At 41.9% G+C, this 22,504-nt stretch overlaps 1 protein-coding gene across 1 annotated transcript in view; it reads right to left on the reverse strand.

Moving 5' to 3' along the window:
• MAGI2 (membrane associated guanylate kinase, WW and PDZ domain containing 2) overlaps positions 1-22,504 on the reverse strand; it is a gene marked incomplete at its 5' end in the record, with an annotated part of 504,420 nt that overhangs the window by 40,042 nt on the left and 441,874 nt on the right. The window contains 4 exons of the mRNA XM_083366234.1: positions 1,394-1,579; positions 6,709-6,957; positions 10,957-11,149; positions 17,395-17,486. Coding sequence (XP_083222360.1) covers positions 1,394-1,579; positions 6,709-6,957; positions 10,957-11,149; positions 17,395-17,486 — 720 coding nt within the window. The remainder of the gene's footprint in view (positions 1-1,393; positions 1,580-6,708; positions 6,958-10,956; positions 11,150-17,394; positions 17,487-22,504) is intronic.

The raw sequence follows: 22,504 nt of genomic DNA on the forward strand, positions 1-22,504 counted from the left end.
TTAAAAGGGAACTGCATCAAAGTTTATTAAAACTGAGATGTTTTGATACTCCTCCAAGTAATTTTTTTTCAGTCGAAATGGAAATGTTTGGTTAGGCAGAAAGTCAGAGAGTACAGACTGCAGGGTGGGGTGGGGGATCCTCCCCAAAATGAAAAGCGAGATGGTAAAACAAACAAATGTAAAATGGAATGAGATGGCAACTATTAGAGGCTGCAAAGATGATTTCCGATTCTAGTTGGGACAAGGCTAGTTTTCTTACAAGGCAAAAAAACCCATGCTCCATCCAGGGCTTTTTCTGATGGATTCAAATATACCCTGTTTCCTGGAAGACAAGACCTAATTGGAAAATAAGCCCACCCCTGATTTTTCAGGATGCTCGTAATATAAGCCCTACCCCCAAAATAAGCCCCAGTTAAGATTGTTAGCCAGGCTGACGCATTTAGTATCGTATTTCCCCCAAAATGAAACCTAACTGGAAAAGAGGCACTAATGCGTCTTTTGGAGCAAAGATTAATATAAGACCTGGTCTTATTTGTGAGCAACCGTGGAATACTTTGGTTTTCCCAGTTGCAATGCACAGCTGTGAAAGTTGGACCGTAAGAAAGGCCGAGTGCCAAAGAATGGAGGCCTTTGAACTGTGGTGCTGGAGAAGACTCCTGCGAGTCCCTTGGACTGCAAGGCGATCAAACCGGTCAGTCCTAGAGGAGATCAACCCTGACTGCTCTTTAGAAGGCCAGATCCTGAAGCTGAAACTCAAAATACTTCGGCCACCTCATGAGAAGGAAGGACTCACTGGAGAAGAGCCTAACGCTTGGAAAGGTGGAGGGCAAGAGAAGAAGGGGACGACAGAGAACGAGGTGGCTGGATGGAGTCCCTGAAGCAGGAGGCGCGAGCTTAAATGGACTCCAGAAGATGGTAGAGGACAGGAAGGCCTGGAGGAACGTTGTCTGTGGGGTCGCGATGGGTCGGACACGACTTCGCAGCTAACAACAACAACAACAACAAAAAGACAGTCTCATATCCTTCTCCTCAATGTAAACATTCCTGCTTTTTGCAGTCTCTGTGGAACCTCTGTGGAACAACAGGGGGGCATGTTTGTCATCTGAAGGGCTGAGATTCTATTCCAGCCAGCCAATAAAGGTGAACATTTGTAGCTCAGGGTTGAAACGAGGAGCTCTTTGAGTGTGGTTGTTTTCTAGAAGACATTTCATGGCCTAAACTAGGTAACATTATCAGTATCCAGCAAAGTCTGCAGGGGTCCAGCAATACCCTTGATATAATGTCGGGCCCTGCCCACCCCTCTGAACATCCCTCCTCTTTCCCAAGAGAGCCGTTCGGATTAATTGGTTCCTCCGTCAAGTTCCATCCTGGAGTTTAAGGGTCAAGGACTTACCCTCCTGAGGAATGATGCGAAGAGTTACACTAAGGCCAGCATCTTTAATTAGCTTCACAATATCGGCATGAGGCATGTTAATAATGGACTGGCCATTCACAGCTAAGATCCGGTCTCCGACTTTCAATTTCGCACAGCGATCAGCAGGACTCCCTTCAATTATCCTCCCTATTTTATGGGGTACGGCTGGAAGGCAAAAGAAGGGATGGATAAGAAGCAAGCCACAGCTACAGAGATTTATAGACAGACAAAATGGCTCCCCCTGGAAAATGTCCAGACTGAGCTTGCCCAGGTTCTCCTAGTTATTCCCGCCCGGCTTTTCTCTTTGTCCTTTGGTTTCTCTACTGCCTGAGCTTCCACTGCCACCTTGGTTGTTTTCTTTCAAAACTTCAGCCGTTATTGGAAGGAATGGCAACAATAAGGTAAGTAGAGGAGCTGCCTTCCATTAGGAATGCATCTCCTCTTGAAGATCCATCTGAAGACAAAATAGCTTCTCCTAGCCCTGTCTCCACAACCAGAGCATTCTGTGGTGACCCAGTGGTTAGAATGCAGTATTGCAGGCTGACAGCCCACTGCCAGAAGTTCGATCCTGACCAGCCCAAGATTAACTCAGCCTTCCATCCTTCTGAGGTCGGTGAAATGAGGAGCCAGATTGTTGGGGGCAAAAAAGCACTGTGAAGCGCTATATAAGTCTGAGTACTATTTCTATTTCAGTTCTCTCTCTCTCTCTCTGTGTGTGTGGTTTGTGGCACTGTGAGAGTCCAACGCCAGTCTATCGTTTTGATCACAGTGACGGATTCTGCCCTGACAATGGGCTCTTAAATTCAATGTGGATTCCTAAGAAGATCCTGGATAATTGCAGCTGGTTTGCATCAGTGCTAAAGAAATGACTAAACTCAGCTTACATTTATCCAGTCTAAGACAGTGAAATATAACCACTTTCTGCATAGGTGAATTTGATTCTCATGCTCTCCTTTTCCCCGACGTGCCTTTTTCACTCATCTATTCATTTTGACAGAAAGTGCATAAAACTTGCAGGAGCTTGCTGCTTAATTTTTTTTAAACCCAAAGAATCTTCGGGGGGGGGGAGGGCTCATAAATCAGCAGATATTTATTTACCGAAAGCAGAGAAGAGCTGTTTACTCCTTTCTCCTATCTTTTTTTTTTTAAAAATCCTTTTCCAGTTAAAAAGAAAAAAAAGTGGAGCCCACGTTTCTCTCGCAAAATAGCCAGGCAGGGCAATTTTGAGCAGTTAAATGGATGGAAAAAGAATAAACCTTGATCAAAGCTTGACCTGCTGAATTATGGTAAAACATCATATATACACTCAGAACATCATTAAAAAAAAAAGACTGCATTCCCATGATTGGTTAGGAGTGTGAATTGCTTCTGGGCGTGGCAGCCTCTGTTTTAGGGTTAATGGAACTCTTCAAAGAGATATTTGCGCAGAGGCCCCTTGCAAATAAATTAAGGTGTTTTCTAGCTATACACTGCAAAAGAGAATTTCAGAGTGAAATTTTTTCCGTCCCTTCTTCCTCCAGAACAAGGGTCTGTCTAGTTTGATTAAAAGCGACTGCAATAGAGAGAAGCAAAAATGCAAACCCAGTCTTTGCTTTTCCAGACAATAACTTAGTAAAAGAGAAAAAAATGTCAACCAAGATATTGTGTATCTGCCTGTCTGTCTGCCTGACTGCTACCTATTTCTCTCTCTTTATCTAACATCTATATTTTATCTGTATCTATATATATCTATTATAGGGACGTGGTGGCTCAGTGGGTTAGGACACTGAGCTTGTCGATCAGATGGTCGGCAGTTTGGCGGGTCGAATCCCGAGTGCCGCGTAACAGAGTGAGCGCCTGTTACTCGTCCCAGCTTCTGCCAACCTAGCAGTTCGAAAGCACGTAAAAATGCAAGTAGAAAAATAGGGACCACTACGGTGGGAAGGTTAACAGCATTCCGTGCGCCTTTGGCGTCTAGTCATGCCGGCCACATGACCACGGAGAAGTCCTCGGACAAGCGCTGGCTCTTCGGCTTTGAAACGGAGATGAGCACCGGCCCCTAGAGTTGGAAACGACTAGCACACATGTGCGGGGGAACCTTTACCTTTATATATATCTATATATATCTATATATATATCTATATATATGTATATATGTATATATGTAAATATCTATATATCTATATATCTATATCTATATCTATATATCTATATCTATATCTCTATATATCTCTATATATCTATATCTATATCTATATCTATATATATCTATATATCTATATCTATATCTATATATCTGTCTATCTGTCTTTCTTTCTTTCTATCTATATCTATCTCTAATCTATCATCTATCTATCTATCTATCTATCTATCTATCTATCTATCTATCTATCTATCTATCTATCATCATCATCTTTCTCTCTCTCTCTCTCTATATATATATATGTATATGTATATGTATATGTATACAGTATGTATATGTATATGTATATGTATATATAATAAATTTAAAAACTGGAATCCCAGGTCACGAATAGGCCACACCCACATCCCACAATTTGAATGTTGTAACTGCCATACAAGTGTATGTACTGACTCCCTTATCGTTCAGCCCTTGCTGTGATGATGTCAACAGTTTGTTGACAAAAGCTCAGCAATAAAGAAGAATTTTTTCTTATATCTCGGAGTTCATTGTTTTTATTTTTTACTGATTTCAAATATATGTGTGTGTGTGTGTGTGTATGTGTATATATATATATGTGTGTGTGTGTGTATAAATCTCTATCATCTTTCTTTGTTTTTCTTTCTTTCATCACCTCTGAATCTATCATCTATCATTTATATCTATCTATCTAACATCTATCTATATTTTATCTGTTTATCTATATCTGTCTATCATCTCTCTATCTATCTATCTATCTATCTATCTATCTATCTATCTATCTATCTATCTATCTATCTATCTATCTATCTATCTTAAATGCTTGTTAAGCATTCAGAATACACTTGCCTAGTCCCAGACATGGGACAAATCTTATTTCCTGTTTCAGCCTAGCCCAAGGCCATCTACAGGCAGTAGCCACAGCAGTGGCAGCTCATATTTGTGTAATTTTTTTGGTTTGCTAACAAAGAATAAAGGGAGACCGATATGATCATTTCAAACTTATTTGTTCTCATCAGTCAGCCATACCCTTCTGAGATTCGAACCTGGGCCGACTGCGTCTTAAGCAGTTGTTTTACATATCAATCTATATCATCTTTTTCTCTTCCTTTTTCTTTCTTTCTTCCTTTTTCTTTCTTTATCACCTCTCTCTCAATCTATCATCTATAATTTATGTCTATCTATTTATCTATCTGTCTGTCTGTCTGTCTACCTACCTACCTACCTACCTACCACCATCTATCATCTTAATCTATACATCTCTCTCTCTCTCTTTCAAATTTCCCATTTCATTCGTTGGGGGGAGTGCAGCTACTCCTAAGTGAGGGACGGCTAATAAGCTACATTCTGCCAGCCATGGCCAGCTGACCTGAAACAGTCACAGGTTTCTTGTAAATCTGTAGTTAAGTACGGCAAATATTGCTAACTTTGATAAGGATACGATCCTCTAGAAAGCCTTGACTACAGATGGAAATATTAGGAGAACACTGAAATACAGTGGGCACAATCCAGAGAAAGTTAACTATGAAATCAATGGGGCTTAAGTGCTTGTCTCTGAGCTTAAATCTCATTGATTTCAACTGAACATAAGCTCACTTAGCTTTCTCTTGATTGTATCCAGTGACGTCTTCCAGCCTGGGTCTTCTGGTATGTAAGGCTGAGAATGACTCTGGGTCCCACTAAATTCTCAAAACATCAAGCTTGCATCAAGGGAACTGCAAACAAACAAACAAAACCCACGGGAAATTTCTACCATGAAATCCAAGCAAATCCAAGTTCATGTAGGAACGTCAACAGCTCATACAAAATATATTTTCAAAAGGGATTTTTCAGCTCCATCTCCTGCATGGACGGCCATTTTCCCAAAAATGCTACAAAAGGATCTCTTCCTTGAGCAGGGAGTTGGTCTAGAAAACCTCCTAACCTTATTATCCTATGTTCTATGCCATTTTAAAAGACAAGTAAAGTCACCTCTCTAATTTCTTTTCACCCTTTTACAAGAGGAGCCATTAACGCTGCAATTTAATACTATGTGAATTATCAGGCAGGTGCGTGATTCACAGAGTCTGTTCCCATGATGAATTTACGACTCTCTCCCATTAGATTTTTTTTTTTGCATTGTAAGTGACAGGTAAGTGCACAAATTGTAAAAAAAAAGGTAATTCAACAAGAGTAATTTAACAGGGACGCGGTGGCTCAGTGGGTTAGAACGCTGAGCTTGTCGATCTGAAGGTTGGCAGTTTGGCGGGTCGAATCCCCAGTGCCGCGTAACAGAGTGAGCGCCTGTTACTCGTCCCAGCTTCTGCCAACCTAGCAGTTCGAAAGCACGTAAAAATGCAAGTAGAAAAATAGGGACCACTACGGTGGGAAGGTAACAGCGTTCCGTGCACCTTTGGCGTCTAGTCATGCCGGCCACATGACCACGGAGATGTCCTCGGACAAGCGCTGGCTCTTCGGCTTTGAAACGGAGATGAGCATCGGCCCCTAGAGTCGGAAAAGACTAGCACGCATGTGCGGGGGAACCTTTACCTTCACCTAATTTAACAGGACTTTCTTTTCCAAAAACAGCACCTTATAAGGACGTACTGTACAAAGTGCATTTTACGCTGCCTAGCATGTTTGGCCTTTCTGACTCTGATGAGGCCTGCAAATAGCTAACCTGGTTCTTTATGCCCTGCTGGAGAGATGCGATGCTTAATATCTATTCCTTTCTTTAGAGCTGCAGAGCCTGTCCCAAACTGAAACATTAGCACATGGATAGGGCACTCTTTAAATCTTACGTGTCTGACAACGACCAGATTTGAAACAGACCACCCGGTGACATTGTCCCAAAGATGCTTTTTTCAAAAGGCAACTGGACTTTGTGGTTTCTGGCAGGTGTTGAGGGAGTCAGAACTGAAGAAGCTTCTTGGATGAAAAGCAAAACAGCTTCAAGAAGAAACCAAGTCCAGTGGTCTTTTGAAAAAAGGACCTTTGGGACAACCGTGCCCTGGATGTCATAAACCCAAGGAAATAATTGATCTCATTGATTCCAAGGACATCAAGAGAGAATCAATGCTGAACGCTATGGTTAAATAGTTGGCAACTATTGCTGCTAGCAAAATAGCTTGTTCGGGGTTTTAATCAAGAAGATTTAACAGGAGATTTAACTTACCCATCGTTGACCCAGATTCGGGCCTGTTTAAGGAGCTAATGATAACGAATCCAAACCCTTCGTTTTCTTTCCGATGGATGATGACGTCGCTGGTTGGCACGCTCTGCGAAGGGACGCTCTCCGGGGGCGTAGTGTTGTTGCTGGATGCAACGTGATTGCTGTTTGCGTATGTAGCATAGTCGCTTCTGGGAGAACTGTGGTGGGTGGACACAGACCCTGGACTTCTGCCATTTTCTGGACATGGTTCCCCTGGAAAAAAAAAGACATTGACCAGAATCAGAGAGATGGGTGTTTTTTTTTCATTCCATGGTGGCGCAGTGGTGAGAATGCAGTATTGCAGGCTAACTCTACCGAATGCCAGGAGTTTGATCCTGACCGGCTCTAGGTTGACTCAGCCTTCCATCCTTCCGAGGTTGGTAAAACAAGGACCCAGATTATTGGGGGCAACCTGCAGACTCTGTAAACCTCTTAGAGAGGGCTGCAAAGCACTGTGAAGCAGTACATAAGTCTAAGTGCTATTGCTAACAAAACTGTGGTGGTGCAGTGGTGAGAATGCAGTATTGCAGGCTAACTCTACCGAATGCCAGGAGTTCAATCCTGACCAGCTCTAGGTTGAATACCTTAATGAAACTTTCTCTCAAAACTTCTTAGTTGAAAATGGAAAAAGGTTTTTTTTTACAGAATGGAGAGTGAAGAAATAGGCAGCAAGACTAAGTGGAGATTGCCTGCTGATGGAAGAATCAAGAAAGGAGAATATTTGTAGCTCAGGGTTGAAAGGTCCTTGGTGCTCTCTTGAGCTTGGTTGGTTTCTTGCTGACATTTCATGACCCAACTAGGTAACGTCATCAGTGCTACAAAGGAGGGAGGTTTGGGAGGAGGAGGACCACACAGTTGTAAGGAATAATTTTTTTCAAAGGAAGGAGGAAGAGGAAAAGGAAGAGGAGGAGAAAGAAGAGAAGAAGGTATAGACTAGAGTTTCCTGCATGAGCAAGGGGTTGGACCAGCTCTGTTATTCTTAGTTGATTCCCATCAGAGAAACTAACATTTTCTTAATTACAGAATAACTGGGAAGAGGAAGAAGAAGAAGAAGAAGAAGAAGAAGAAGAAGAAGAAGAAGAAGAAGAAGAAGAAGAAGAAGAAGAGGAGGAGGAGGAGGAGGAGGAGTAGGATCCCATAGTCATTGTCCTCCTCCTCCTCCTCCTCCTCCTCCTCCTCCTCGCACTGGTGATGTTACCTAGTTGGGTCATGAAACGTCTGCAAGAAAACAACCAAGCTCAGAGGGAGCACCAAGGTCTCCTGATGAATTGTGAGATTCTCAAAGCTTTTTGAGATACCAACCTTGTCATAAAGGTCATCAAAGAGTTGTAATTAAGTGTGAGGAGCAAGAATGAGACATTCATAGTTGCTACTGTGATGAAAATAGATCTTTCTAAATGGAAGGAAGGGCCACATCAAACGCAATTCAGCTCAAGCCAACTCTCAAGGGACACACTTTGTACCAAACGTTTTCCAAATCAAAATCAACCTGATGATGCTGAGGGCATCTCACTAGCCTGACTGCCTAAGAAAATAAACTCCTGCGGTTATGGCGGCTGGTTCAAGGAAACGATCAACCCTTGAAAAAAGACAAATTCCACATTAGGAATTATTAGGGAAAAAAACACATGGTAGATTGTGCTCGGAAGCCTTCGGTCATGGCAAGACAGCTGTGAAAAAGGCAAATTCCATTTTAGGCACCATTAGGTAAGGCGTTGCAAATAAAATTGCTAACGTAATAACGTTCAAAAGAATAGCTGCGTTCCCCAGTTGCAGCAAAAATGAATGTGCACTGGAGGCAATCCCTTAAGGCTGCTGGCAGAATTCACGAGTTAATCTTTAAGGCACGACAGGCCTTGGTCCTTTTTTAATATAGTAATCATTGCAAACCTCTCTATGTGGCAGCCACCAATGTTCACATTTGGAAGAATGATAGCAATTTTCAGAGGTATGATTCAGGTTTTAAATAATAATAGCACTTAGACTTATATACGGCTTCATAGTGCTTTACAGCCCTCTCTAAGCAGTTTATAGAGTCAGCAGGTTGCCCCCAACAACCTAGATCAGGGGTGTCAAACTTGCATCGTCACGTGACGTGTCGCGACGTAGCACGGCTTTTATTTCCATCATTGGCAATGGGGTGGATGTAGTTTCGCTACGATGCATCTGGCCTGTGGGTCAGCAGTTTGACACCCCTTATATTGTAAGACGGGGTTCCCTAACCCCCAGTCTGTGGACTGGTACCGGTCTGTGGCATGCCAGCAGCCGGTCCAAATTTTGATCACATGCCCATGCTACAATGATCATAAATGTGAAGAACGATCATAAGTCACTTTTTTCAGTGTGGTTGCAACTAAACGAACGGTTATAAGACAAGGACTGCCTGTTGTCAAGACTGAATTGCTATGATGCCTGCTAGCTTCTATCACTAAACAACATGCCTTAGAAAAGGAGGGGGAGGAGACAAAAGTGAAGGGAGGAAATGGATTGACAAGAAGCTGTTCACGGACCATGAGAGCCTGCACTACGCCAAGGTCATTACCGCAGGTGTTTGATGGAGAAGTGAGCTGTTCCCATAACAAAAAGAAGTATTACTACTGGGCAATGTGAAAACCCGGTAGGTGGGGAGCACGGGAATCTATTGTTTAACTAAGCAAGCTTTCGCGTGGGAAAACTCAGAGCTGGTTTTGTTTTGTCAGTTCTGAGATAGTGTATCCAATAAATCAGGGGTCCCTAACCCTTAGTCAGTGGACCAGTAATAGGCCACAGCATGCCAGCAATCAGGCCGCACAAGCAAGCAAGGCCCCATCCGCCAGATGCAGGCAGTACACAAAACCACGCACCCTCTGGTCCACAGAAAAACCTCTCTCCATGGAACTGGTGGTCCCTGGTGCCCAAAAGTTTGGGGACCTCTGCAATAAAGTTTTACCTTTGGGGACTTAATTGCCTTGCAGGATCTTTTTGTTGGGTTCGCTAGTTAGACTATTGACACCTGACCCCAACCATTTGGAAGGAGGGGGGAGCGGGTGGAGTAGGCAATGGATCTGTGCAATCACAACGAAGTGATCCTACTTGGAAAGTTGGTTACAAAGACAGACACAGCCCTGATATCAACACAACAGCCAACCAGACAATCGTAGTGGTAACACAGTGTCAACGCTGCTAACATCGGATGTTTTTGCTTTGACAACAGATGGAGATGCAACCATTTTCTTCTTATGTTTTGCTCTTAGAGTTAGAGTTAGATGATGCTGGGGGGAGGAATGTTGTTGTGATTCAGGGTCAGCCTGTGGGTTCAGCAGTTGGGTCGGACGACTCAGAGGAGGAGGGGGGTGTTGAAGACCTTGCAGGGGGTTGAAGATCTTGCTGATGATAGCCCTCAGCCAGGCCCCTCCCACTTGGTCACCACGGAGACCCAGCTGTGTGAGCCTGACAGTGTGGATGAAGATGACCCACAGCTGGCCCTGTTCAAGGACACCCGATGCAGGAGGCAGTCAAGTAGGAGTAAACAGAGGAAGGCAATGGGGCTTCTCGGAAGGAGGCAGAGAGAAGCCACGCCCTGAACTCTATATAAGGGGAATGTGTGGGGAGGGCTGGTTTGCTGAAGGCAACCGCTCGGATAGTGTTTCAAAGCTCCTGTTTCTTGGTTCGTGTCTTGTTTGTTTTTGTAGTAATAAATTTGGCAGGCATAATTCCAGCCTCTTGCCGTTTGTAAAGGGGTTGCCTTTTCTGCAGGGCCGGTAGCAGGCTGGTACAGAACAAATGTGCACGAGAGTTTAGCTAGACATAACAACACTGAACCTAATGTGAGAACCAAGGTTACTGAAATAAGAGATGATAAGAATTGGCGGGCTGGAGAACTGGAGGGGTAGCCTGCATTTCAAACTAATTGGAGAATGTGATTTATGACTGTTAATTGAGGGAGGGAATTGTGCTTTGATACTATGTGCTCAGGGGAGGAGAACTCAGGTTTTGGCTTTGACTACATTAGTGCCGATGCTGTGCTGCTCAAATAAAGATTCTTTAAGGTAAACAATGCCTCGAAGTTCTTTAAAGAGTTTCATCTGTTGGAACCATGACACACAGAACAACGAGAGAGGAAACCTGCCAGTTCCAACGGACGACTCTAAAGGAAAGTTGGAACGTAAGTATGTTCTGCATTGTCTTTCGAGTTTCTTAATACTCTCCCCTTCCTCCAAACCCTCAACTCACCTGCAGGTAGCACCTTTCTTCTCACGGTAAGGTTCACTTGACCGTTCCGAGCTGCGTTGTGCATCAGATCGATCACGTAGCGGTGGGTTTTGCCAGCCACGGGGATGCCATCCACGTAGACCAATTCATCACCAGGATGCAGACGGCCATCTCTGTCAGCCGAGCCCATTGCAATGACTGCCCCAATCAGAATCTAAGTTAGAACACACAAGGGAGGTGAGAAGTGGAAAAAAATGAAACCAACCAGAATGTTCTCTGCAATGAGTAGGTAGAATTTTCCATTTTTTTTTCAGTCCTGGTTTTGTCTGTGTGTATTTTTGCAATTAGATTCGGGAGTCATCCTTCATAAAAGCCAAAGAGAATAGCAAGAGCACTAAGCAATTGCACTTAGACTTATATACCACTTTACAGACCTCTCTAAGTGGTTTACAGAGTCAGCATGTTGCCCCCAACATTCTGGGTCCTCATTTTACCAACCTCGGAAGGATGGAAGGCTGAGTCAACCTTGAGCTGGTCAGGATCGAACTCCTGGCTGTGGGCAAAATTAGCCTGCAATACTTCCTTCTAACCACTGTGCCATCAGGAAGGACAATGAAAAAGGGAAGAAGAGAGGAAGAAGAAGGAAGGGAGGGAGGGAGGGAGGGAGGGAGGGAAAGAAGGAAGGAAGGAAGGAATAGCAATAGCACTTAGACTTATATACTGCTTCTCAGTGCTTTTACACCCCACTCTAAGCGGTTTATAGCTTACAGCTTGTTGTTGCCCCCAACAATCTGGGTCCTCATTTTACCGACCTCGGAAAGATGGAAGGCTGAGTCAACCTTGAGCTGGTGGGAATCGAACTGCTGGCAGTCGGCAGAATTAGCCAGTACTGCATTCTAACCACTGTGCCACCACGGCTCTTCCCTAATAGAGGTAGTCCTGAGGTTATGACCACAGGGGAGCCCAAAATGTATGTTGCTAAGTGAAACATCGGTTGAGTTTTGCCCAATTTTACGACTCTCCTTGCCACAGCTGTTAAGTAAATCATTGCACTTGTTAAGTTAGCAACATGATTACTGAGTGAACCTGGATTCCCCGTTGACTTTGCTTGTCAGAAGGTCACAAGTGGGCATCACATAATCCCCGGGACACTTCGACCATCATAAATGTGAGACAGTTTGCCAAGCATTGGAATTTTGATCATGTAACATCAGGGATGCTGCCATGGTCGTACGTTTGAAAAATGGTCATAAGTCACTTTTTTCAGTGCTGTTGTAACTTCGAATGGTCACTAAATGAACAGTTGTAATTCGTGGGCTACCTGTAATTACTATAACTCAAGCTTTCTGAAGCAATTAAATGTACAATTTTTCCTAAACAGCTCTGGGATTCGTGATTTGAATAGCAAGGCGTGTATAATAATTACATTCCCGAAGAAATTTATTTTTAAAGGACGGATTTAAAATTCCAAAACAGAAACTCTCCTGCAATTAAGTCTGTAAGTGTTTAGGACACTGGAAAGATCGGAGTTTGCAGGACAAAGCTATTTCGGCTGTTTAAAAGGGTTTATTTAGTACTTGGTAACCTATGGCCGATGCCCTAGCTGGAGAAATTATTTTCTTCAGGACTCTTGTCTTAGCAGAAATTGTGGTTGTGGTGTGTGTGAGCTCCTGAGGCCTTCATGACAAGATAATTGCAACCGCCTGTTCCTGTAGGGTTTGCTCCTCTCAATTTTAATCTGATCATACATTTTATGTTGCGAAACATTGATTAGACACGGGTGCTATTAAAGAAGTTTCTGCTTCCCACAGATGAGAAATAAATGTTCTGTCTGAAATGTGTTGTTATCTTCTGACATCTCATTTAAATTTAGAACCTGGCTTTTGAATGCTATGCTAGTTGGGGGGAAGGGAGCTGACACAGTAGGTAATGGACTACTGTAATGTGCGAGTTGGAAATCTAAGGACCTTAGCTGTGACATGATTAAATAAATGAAGCAGCATTATGAAAGCGATAGAAGAACATATTTGTTAAGTCAGAGTTGAATTGTGGGAATCCTGGTGTTCTTTGAGCTTCGTGGTTTTCTTGCAGACATTCCATGACCCAACTAGGTAACATCATCAGTGCTAGAAAGGAGTGGGATTTATGGAGAAGAGGAGGAGGAGGATTATGGGGTCCGTGGCACTCTCTGAGTTTGATTCCTGCAGATGTTTCATGGCCCAACTAGGTAATGTCATCAGTGCTAGAAGGGAGTGAGGTTGTAGAGAGGAGAAGGAGGAGGAGGAGGACTGTGGGGTCCTTGGTACTCTCAGAGCTTAATTCTTGCAGATGTTTAATGACCCAACTAGGTTACATCATCAGTGCTACTGATCAGCACATTAGCACTGATGATGTTACCTAGTTGGGTAATGACATGTCTGCAAGAAAACAACCAAGCTCAGAGAGCACCAAGGACCCCCCACAGTACTATGAAAGTTACTTTGGTTCTTTCTCACAACAGGTTCTCTTCAGAGGAGGAGTCCCTAAGCAATGAGGAACATCACGAAGACCATGAAGAACGATGCAGTGATTGGTTATTTCAGAAGGATTCCCATTTCATTTGGGAAACACCTTGATTAGGAAGCGTTGTGTGTCAAGTGATATCAAAATTCTGTGGACAGGTGCTTGATCTCTGTTGCTTTATTTATACAGGTGGTCCTCAACTTACGATCACAATTGAGCCCAACCTTTCTGTTGTTAAGTGAGACAGTTGTTAAGCAGGTTTTGCCCCTTTATTTATTTATTTATTTATTTATTTATTTATTTATTTATTTATTTATTTATTTATTTATTTAAATCCCATTTATATCCCGCCCTTCTCCAAAGACTCAGGGCGGCTTACAATCTAAGAAGCACAAATCAATGTGCTTAGCAATAGCCTTCATTCTATGTATATGCCTGCTTATTAGGGCTTTTGCCCCCCCCCCCAGTGGCATTATTACAAAGTCAGCTTATTGCCCCCAACAATCTGGGTCCTCATTTTACCTACCTCGGAAGGATGGAAGGCTGAGTCAACCTTGAGCCTGGTGGGATTCGAACCTGCACTAATTGCAGGCAGCTGGTGTTACTTAAGGAGGCATTAGCCCACTGCTCCACCAAGACCTTCCTTGCCTGCAGTTTAATCACTGCAGTTGACAAGTTAGTAAACTGATTATTAAGCGAATCCACCTTTCCCATTGACTTTGCTTGTCGGAAGGTTGCAAATGGGGACCCCATGACCCTGGGACACTGCGACCGTCATAAACGTGAACCCAGTTGAATTTTGATCAAGTGAGCCTGGAGATGCCACAAAGGTCGTAACGGTGAAAAAAACAGTCAGAAGAAGTCACTTTTTTCAGTGCCGTTGTAACTTGGAACCGTCATCAAACTAACGGTTGTCAATCGAGGATTACAATTGAGTATCCGGGCGCTTCAGGGCAATCCGTGGGGTGTTTGCACAGCCAATGTTTACTGTATGCATGACTGCTTTTGTGGGGAAAAAAAATTACCCTTGATTGAGTATTCAGCTCAACTGAGAGGCTGAAATCAGATGAATAATGATTTCCAGTGGAGTCATTTTTCACCTGATGAAACATTGACAGATATCATAAGGGAAGCAGAGATGTGTGTATAAATCAGTCAGCGGTGAAAGCACGTCATTAGGCCTGCGCCTTGGATGCCGAGCATAGTATTAGATGACTTCGGAGGCAAATATGTTAGCGCTGTCACCCTATAGCTTAACGGCCCCCCCAAAGCAGCTCCATTTTCTGGGGAAAATACAGACTTTTTTTTTTACCACCCGACCAAAATTCCTTGATGAACAACTGACTTTAGTTGAGAAGTACATCCTGAGGGGGTCTCTACATCAAGCGATGGCTTCCCCGTTATTTTTTTTTAAAGATTCTACACGTGTGTCTCTTCCAGGCTGAAGAATCTTGTGTGCCTTTGAAAAGAAAAAGTATAAAATAAAAAAGTAGAAGGAAGACGTTCTTTTATTCTTTGTCACCAAGGACAAAGAGGGACCTAAGAGTTTGGAATGGCTCGGAGCACGGTGAATATAAAAGATAAACAGAGAACCGGGCAGGAGGCCAGCTTCAGCTTCAAACGATCTTATTCAACTATCCTTGTTTGTTTTTGGTGGGGTTTTTTTTTTTGAATTATGTACATCGGTACTGATGTAATAGGCTAGTGCAGGGGTAGGCAACCTTGGCTCTTTTATGACTCGTGGACTTCAACTCCCAGAATTCCTGACCTGCCACGCTGAGGGGAAAGGGAGAGGTTTCCAAGCTGAGCCATGCTGGCTCAGGAATTCTGGGAGTTGAAGTCCACGAGTCATAAAAGAGCCAAGGTTACCTACCCCTGCCCTAGGCCTAGGTTGCTTTATGACTCGTGGACTTCACCTCCGAGAATTCCTGAGCCAGCCATGCTGAGGGAAAAGGGAGAGGTTTCCAAGCTGAGCCATGCTGGCTCAGGAATTCTGGGAGTTGATGTCCACGAGTCATAAAAGAGCCAAGGTTGCCTACCCCTGGGCTAGAGGAATAACCTTGAGGAACAGGAAAAAACCTTGCAACTTAGACCATGGTCAGATAAAAGTAAGCCGAGTCTGGGCCATATCTGTAACCAAGTGAGCATCTCAAACCAGACCCTCCCTAGTTCAAAATGAAAATAAAGGCTGGGGGGAGGGGAAAGAAAGAGACAGAGGAAGTTCATTCAGACTTGCAATATTGTAGCGTAAGCCTACATGACTTTGGTTTCCTACCCTGGTCTATCTTGGAAGGCTGACAATGCTATAGGACTAATGTTATTTTATTTTATTCTATCTAAGGAGCATGGTGGCTTGAGTGGTTGGAACGCTGGGCAGGATGTTGCCAAGTAAGGTTCTACATTTAGACAAGAAAAACCAAACGCACAGGTATAGTATAGGTGGAACCTCGCTCAATAGTAGAAACTGTGAGAGGGATCTCGGAGTCCTAGTGGACAAGTCCGTGTGCACCAGCTGCCAAAAAAGCCAACACAGTGCTAGGCTGCATTTAACAGAGGGATAGAATTAAGATCACGTGAAGTATTAACACCACTTTACAGGGCCTTGGTAAGGCCACACTTGGAATACTACATCCAGTTTTGGTCACCACGATGTAAAAAAGACGTTGAGACTCTAGAAAGAGTACAGAGAAGAGCAACAAATATGATCAGGGGACTGGAGGCTAAAACATATAAGGAAGGTTGCTGGAATTGGGTATGTCTAGTCTAATGAAGAGAAGGACAAGGGGGGACATGATAGCAGCGTTCCAATATCTCAGGGGCTGCCCCAAAGAAGAGGGAGTCAAACTCTTCTCTAAAGCACCTGAAGGCAGGACAAGAAGCAACAGATGGAAACCAACCAAGGAGAGAAGCAACCTTGAATGAAGGAGGAATTTCCTGACAGCGAGAACAATTAACCAGTGGAACAACCTGCCTCCAGAAGCGGTGAATGCTCCAACACTGGAAGTTTCTAAGAAGATACTGGATAGCCATTTGTCTGAAATGATATAGAGTTTCCTGCCTGAGCAGGGGGTTGGACTAGATGACCTTCAAGGTCCCTTCCAACTTTATATTATTATTATTATTATTATTATTATTATTATTATTATTATTATTATTATTATTATTATTATTATTACCATGTTCGAGACGTGGGGCAGGATTGAACGTTCGTCCTTCGCTCCAGCTCCTGCTGGGGGATATGAAAGAAAGTGCCCAGGGCAACGGTGATGTCACTGGCTAACCCTTTCGACCTGGAAAGGCCTCGGTGTTCCTGACTCGAGGGCATATTTTATTCTGTCAGCATGATTTTTTTTAAATTTTTAATTTCTATTTTGGCATCATGGTTATGTGGGCAGTTCTCTGCTGGTCCGCGATCGAAATAAAACCAATGGAAACTTTTTGAGTGGTTGCAGCAAACTACTTGCAAAGAATAACTGCACATTGCGACTTTATGAATTTCAGAATGCAACTGAGTCCCAAGATGCGCGCTGATGGTTTTCAAGAACGAGTGATAATCAGAGAGCTCCAACATAGCTCAAAATCCCAACGTCGGTATAGTCCTCCAACAGTCCTTTTTCCAGAGCTGTGTAGCCATGCCTAATGTTCACTTTCTCTGAAAACGTTGAAGCACGGTGGTGCCGTTTTGTTGTCAGACCCACTTGAAGGAGCTTGTAAATCAGCATTTTTTTGAAAGATGTCAAGAAAAAAAATGAAACCGGACGATATGCTCTCGGTAACATAATACAGACTGACTCACAATGACAGCTTGTAGATGGAGACGCTGATCACTCAAGAGACTTGCTTTTTTCAACACGTGAACACGTTTAAAAATGCCATTTCGCTACAGCCATTATCCAAGTATATATTTCCGACAGTTACAGACACCCAACAGTGTAAAATTGTCAAAAATCAACTTACTGGCTGTCCTGGTTCATCTCCTCCAAGAATTCTGAAGCCAAATCCGGATTCCATCCTCCGAAGGTGAACATCTAATTCCTTGTAATCGGAACCTGGTTGAAAATAGCAGTTTATTGAGAGTTGATTTCTGCCTTGCATATGAACTTACACACACACAAAAAAGGCTCAGCTGCTCTAAGGAACGAATGACAGGTTGCCTTTTATGCAAATTCCAAAGGACTTTTTTTAAATAAATTTTTGAAATTGGCCAGTATATGTAGAGGGACGCGGTGGCTCAGTGGGTTAGGACACTGAGCTTGTCGATCAGAGGGTCGGCAGTTTGGCGGGTCGAATCCCGAGTGCCGCGTAGCAGAGTGAGCACCTGTTACTCGTCCCAGCTTCTGCCAACCTAGCAGTTCGAAAGCACGTAAAAATGCAAGGAGAAAAATAGGGACCACTACGGTGGGAAGGTAACAGCGTTCCGTGCGCCTTTGGCATCTAGTCATGCCAGCCACATGACCATGGAGATGTCCTCGGACAAATGCTGGCTCTTCGGCTTTGAAACGGAGATGAGCACCGGCCCCTAGAGTCGGAAACGACTAGCACGCATGTGTGGGGGAACCTTTACCTTTACCTATTGTATATGTGTAAATATGTATGTGTCAAATATCAGATGTAGTCTTCATGACGTTTATATTTGCCCTGTAATTCTGGGAAGAATAAACATCGGAAGACAAAACTTCCTGTTATGGATGCCCAAAAGATGCTTTTTCAAAAGGCAATCAATCAATCAATCAATCAATCAATCAATCAATCAAAAAAGAGCTACAAGCGACCTTGGCAGGCTTCTAGTCCTACAGCCTGCTCAAGCATTTATACATTATTTCCTATATCATTTCAGACAAGTGTCTGTCTAGTCTCTTCTTAAAAACCACCAGTGATGAAGCCCTCATAACTTCTGGTGGCAAGCTGTTCCACTGGTTATTTGTCCTCACTGTATTTCTTAATTCCAGGTTGCTTCTGGTGCTTTGGAGAATAAGTTGACACCCCCCCCCACTCCTCTTTGTGGCAACCTCTCAAATGCTGACCGGTTTTGTTTTTCCTTGAAGATGTTTCGCTTCTCATCCAAGAAGCTTCTTCACTTGTGACTTCTGACAGAACTTCTGACAGAACTGAAGAAGGAGGAGAAGCGAAACATCTTCAAGGAAAAACAAAATCTCTCAGTATTTGAAGAGGAGGCGGGGGTGGGTGTGATGTTCAACTTATTTTCCAAAAACACCAGAGGGCAGGGCAAGAAACAATGGATGGAATCTAATCAAGGGGAGTAGCTACCTGGAATTAAGGAGGATCTTCCTGGACCTTCAAAAATCCAGTTGCATTTTGAAAAAGCAACTTTGGGACAACTACACCCTGGATGACTGAGAATCTCCACAGACATTCCTATTATGGAGCAATGGCCACGCAACCATATCAAAAATTCGTGCGATTGACTTTCTTGGAACACCCTCATTATTTCAAATTAGCAAACCGTTCTCTAGAAGATGGTTTTGGATACCTGCGTTGGTGGGTTTGATTTGCTTCAGGACCGCAAACATTGTGGTTCTCCAGAAATGGTTGAATGCCAACTTTTATTAGCTCAATCAACATCCCACTGTCCTACACTTGATCAATAAGAGTTTACACTGCTACAGCACTTTAAGGCCTAAGCTCTTAAAGAAAAAAATAAATAAAAATCCAAGGGCAAGGTCTATAGATTTTTTTAAGGAAAGATTTACAAGCAAGACAGCAGAAGTTCAGTTTAAGAAAACTAGATATTTTGAGATAATGTAAATATACACTCATTCTCAAGTGAATAAATATGGCCACGGGCTTGTCAAGCTATGCAGGTTTTGTAAACAAGGTGTTCCATGCCAAATAAAAAATCGTGCTATCTTGGGATTGTGGTAGTTATTAATTTATTTATGAAATATATTTGTAGCCCGGCTCGTATCCAACAATTCTGGGCTGCTTACAACATAAAAACATCACAAAAAATGAAGAACATCCGTCATTGCCATGGATGTAGTTGATCTTTTATAGAACCTATCCATATGTTCTTCTATTTTATTTAAATAAATCATTATATGCTGCCCAGAGTCACATTCTGTCAGATGGCTGGCCACGTAAATTTGATTCATAAATAAAAAAAGTAGGTCAATCACTTTTAAGGTCAGCATAAAAATTCTTCAGCATTAAAATAATTGCACTCTATATTTAGAAAACGTTGAACATTTTAGCGCACTATTAAATATTTAAATCTATTGATAAATTAATACTAAAAACTAAGCAAAACACAGGTAAAGCTAAAAACGACACCCATAGCCAACATATAAATAAAAACTTCTCTATATTTTGTTGAACACCCTTACAATTACATATTCTGCCATTTTATCTATAATGAGACATGCATCCCACACCTACAGTAACCTGGGAAATAGGTTCAAAATGCAGAGAGCTTAAAGTGGAGTAAAATGCAATGGATTGGAATAATATATAAAGGAATAAACAATAATATCATAGACTCTAAACAATCGGGCAAACAAACATATTCTGTATTTGGTGTTCAAGTCAATTGAGAAAGACAAATATGATGAATTATGGGCAATTTTTTTAGAAACGTGATAGATGAAAACATTTTTCCATGGTAAATAGGATAGTGGAATGTACTGGATGAAGCAATAATAGGTGAGTTGGTTTAGAGAAAGATGTTTAATGTTTCTGGATTAAATGGACATTCTTTGCGCAGTTAAGTTGAAAAACACAAACGCGACTCCCCACGGGACGGCAATTGGCTATTCATGGGTGACTGTGGCTGTAAGCTGAGATTTAACCAGGCACATCACAAAATGGAGAAAGGATGGGTAGCACAATGAAGGCACAATAACACTTGCCTGAGGTATCCATTCGAACACCTGGCCTGGGCGGGGCTTGTTCTGAACGAGAAAACAGGGAAGTTAAAGGCAAAAATGTACATTTCTCCAGGCACTGAAATATACAGTATTATTGTCTGCCTCGGCAATAAATGCTTAATTTTGAACTTTGGATTGGACAGACTTTGCTTTTCATGCTTCTCTATCCACTAGGAGAGTGAAAAATTATTTATCTGTCTCTAAATACGGGTTTCCCCCGCCACCAAAAGCAGGTAAAAAGTATTGTGAAGTAAATGAAAGGGGTCTTTTTTTGATATTACTTTGCAGTTGATTGATTGATGACATTTTTATCTGGCCTTTTATCTAGCCTTTTATAAAGTAATATAAGGCAGCAGATATACATAATACTCCCTCCTCCATTACTACTTTTAAAAACTACAGGTAGTCCTTGACTTACGACAGCTCCTTTAGTGACCGTTCAAAGTTACAACGGCACTGACAAAAGTCATTTAGGACCGTGTTTCACACTTACGGCCATTGCAGACTCCCCCATGGTCACATGATCAAAATTGAAGCACTTGGCCACTGGCTCATATTTATGACGGTTGCAGCATCCCTGGTGTGTGTGTGTGTGTGTGTGTGTGTCACGTGGTCCCCTTTCTGTGACCTCCTGTCAAGCAAAGTCAATGGGGGAAGCCAGATTCACTTAACAACCACGTCACTAACTTACCAACTGTAGTGATTCACTTCACCACTGTGGCAAGAAAAGTCGTAAAATGGGGCGAAATTCATTGAACAACTGTCTCGCTTAGTGACAGAAATTTTGGGCTCCTTTTGGGTCATTAATACTTTTAAAAGCTGCTCTTTGCGTTTGGGTGAATAGCTTCCACTTTTGTTAAGAAAGTAAATCTGACTTTCCATACGAAGAACTGATTGCTTTGTTCCCTATGCCATCAATCTGGTAAACTCGCAAAATTCGTTTCTCTCGCCATGTACGTGTATACATAATCCGAACTAGACTGTGTTGTTTCTCTGTGTCATATAAGATATGTGGGTATATGCATAATTCTGCATTTATTTATTTTTGTCATATTTACTGTATATAGTGTATATTGGAGGTGGTGACCCTTTGAGGTCTATATGCAACAAAATTTCATTTTAACGTATGCTGATTAGTATACATTCAAAGTGACAACAAAATTATTCTATTCTATTCTATTCTATTCTATTCTATTCTATTCTATTCTATTCTATTCTATTCTATTCTATTCTATTCTATTCTATTCTATTCTATTCTATTCTATTCCATTCCAATTCTATTCTATTCTATTCTATTCTATTCTATTCTATTCTATTCTATTCTATTCTATTCTATTCTATTCTATTCTATTCTATTCTATTCTATTCTATTCCCATTCCATCTGTTCTATTCTATTCTATTCTATTCTATTCTATTCTATTCTATTCTATTCTATTCTATTCTATTCTATTCTATTCTATTCTATTCTATTCTATTCTATTCTATTCTATTCTATTCTATTATTACATTCTACATTCTACATTCTATTCTATTCTATTCTATTCTATTCTATTCTATTCTATTCTATTCTATTCTATTCTATTCTATTCTATTCTATTCTATTCTATTCTATTCTATTCTATTATTTCCATTCCATATGTTCTATTCTATTCTATTCTATTCTATTCTATTCTATTCTATTCTATTCTATTCTATTCTATTCTATTCTATTCTATTCTATTCTATTCTATTCTATTCTATAGAAAACTTTAGTAAAAGGCAAAATAAATCATCTGAATAGAAGATTCCTGGAATTATGGAGGAGGAAAAAAAAAAGCCTGCAATCTGGCATTTTCTTCAACAGATTCTCCCGCCTCCCCCAGGCCTTTCTAAGATATTTGGCACCTTTCCAGCTAGGGAAGATTTGAATATTTTTCGGAGATAATATTATTTACAAAAGTCAGCTATCTGGCTCATAGACACGACTCTCTCTGTGCTTCTGTGTATCCCTTTGACGCTAGAAAATACACTTTTCGGCTTAAAAAAAGGAAGAAGCTAGAACTGCTGTGGGTGATTTAATTCCAGAATTGTTCCTGGGCCATATTGATTGAAGGGGTTCCCAAATTGGCCAAAATATTTACACGTATTGATTGCACAGCAGAACCCAGGCAACCGGAGTCATTCTATCATTCTTCTATTATGT

Source organism: Vipera ursinii (assembly GCF_947247035.1).
Source record: "Vipera ursinii genome assembly, chromosome: 6".
Classification (NCBI taxonomy): Eukaryota; Metazoa; Chordata; class Lepidosauria; order Squamata; family Viperidae; genus Vipera; species Vipera ursinii.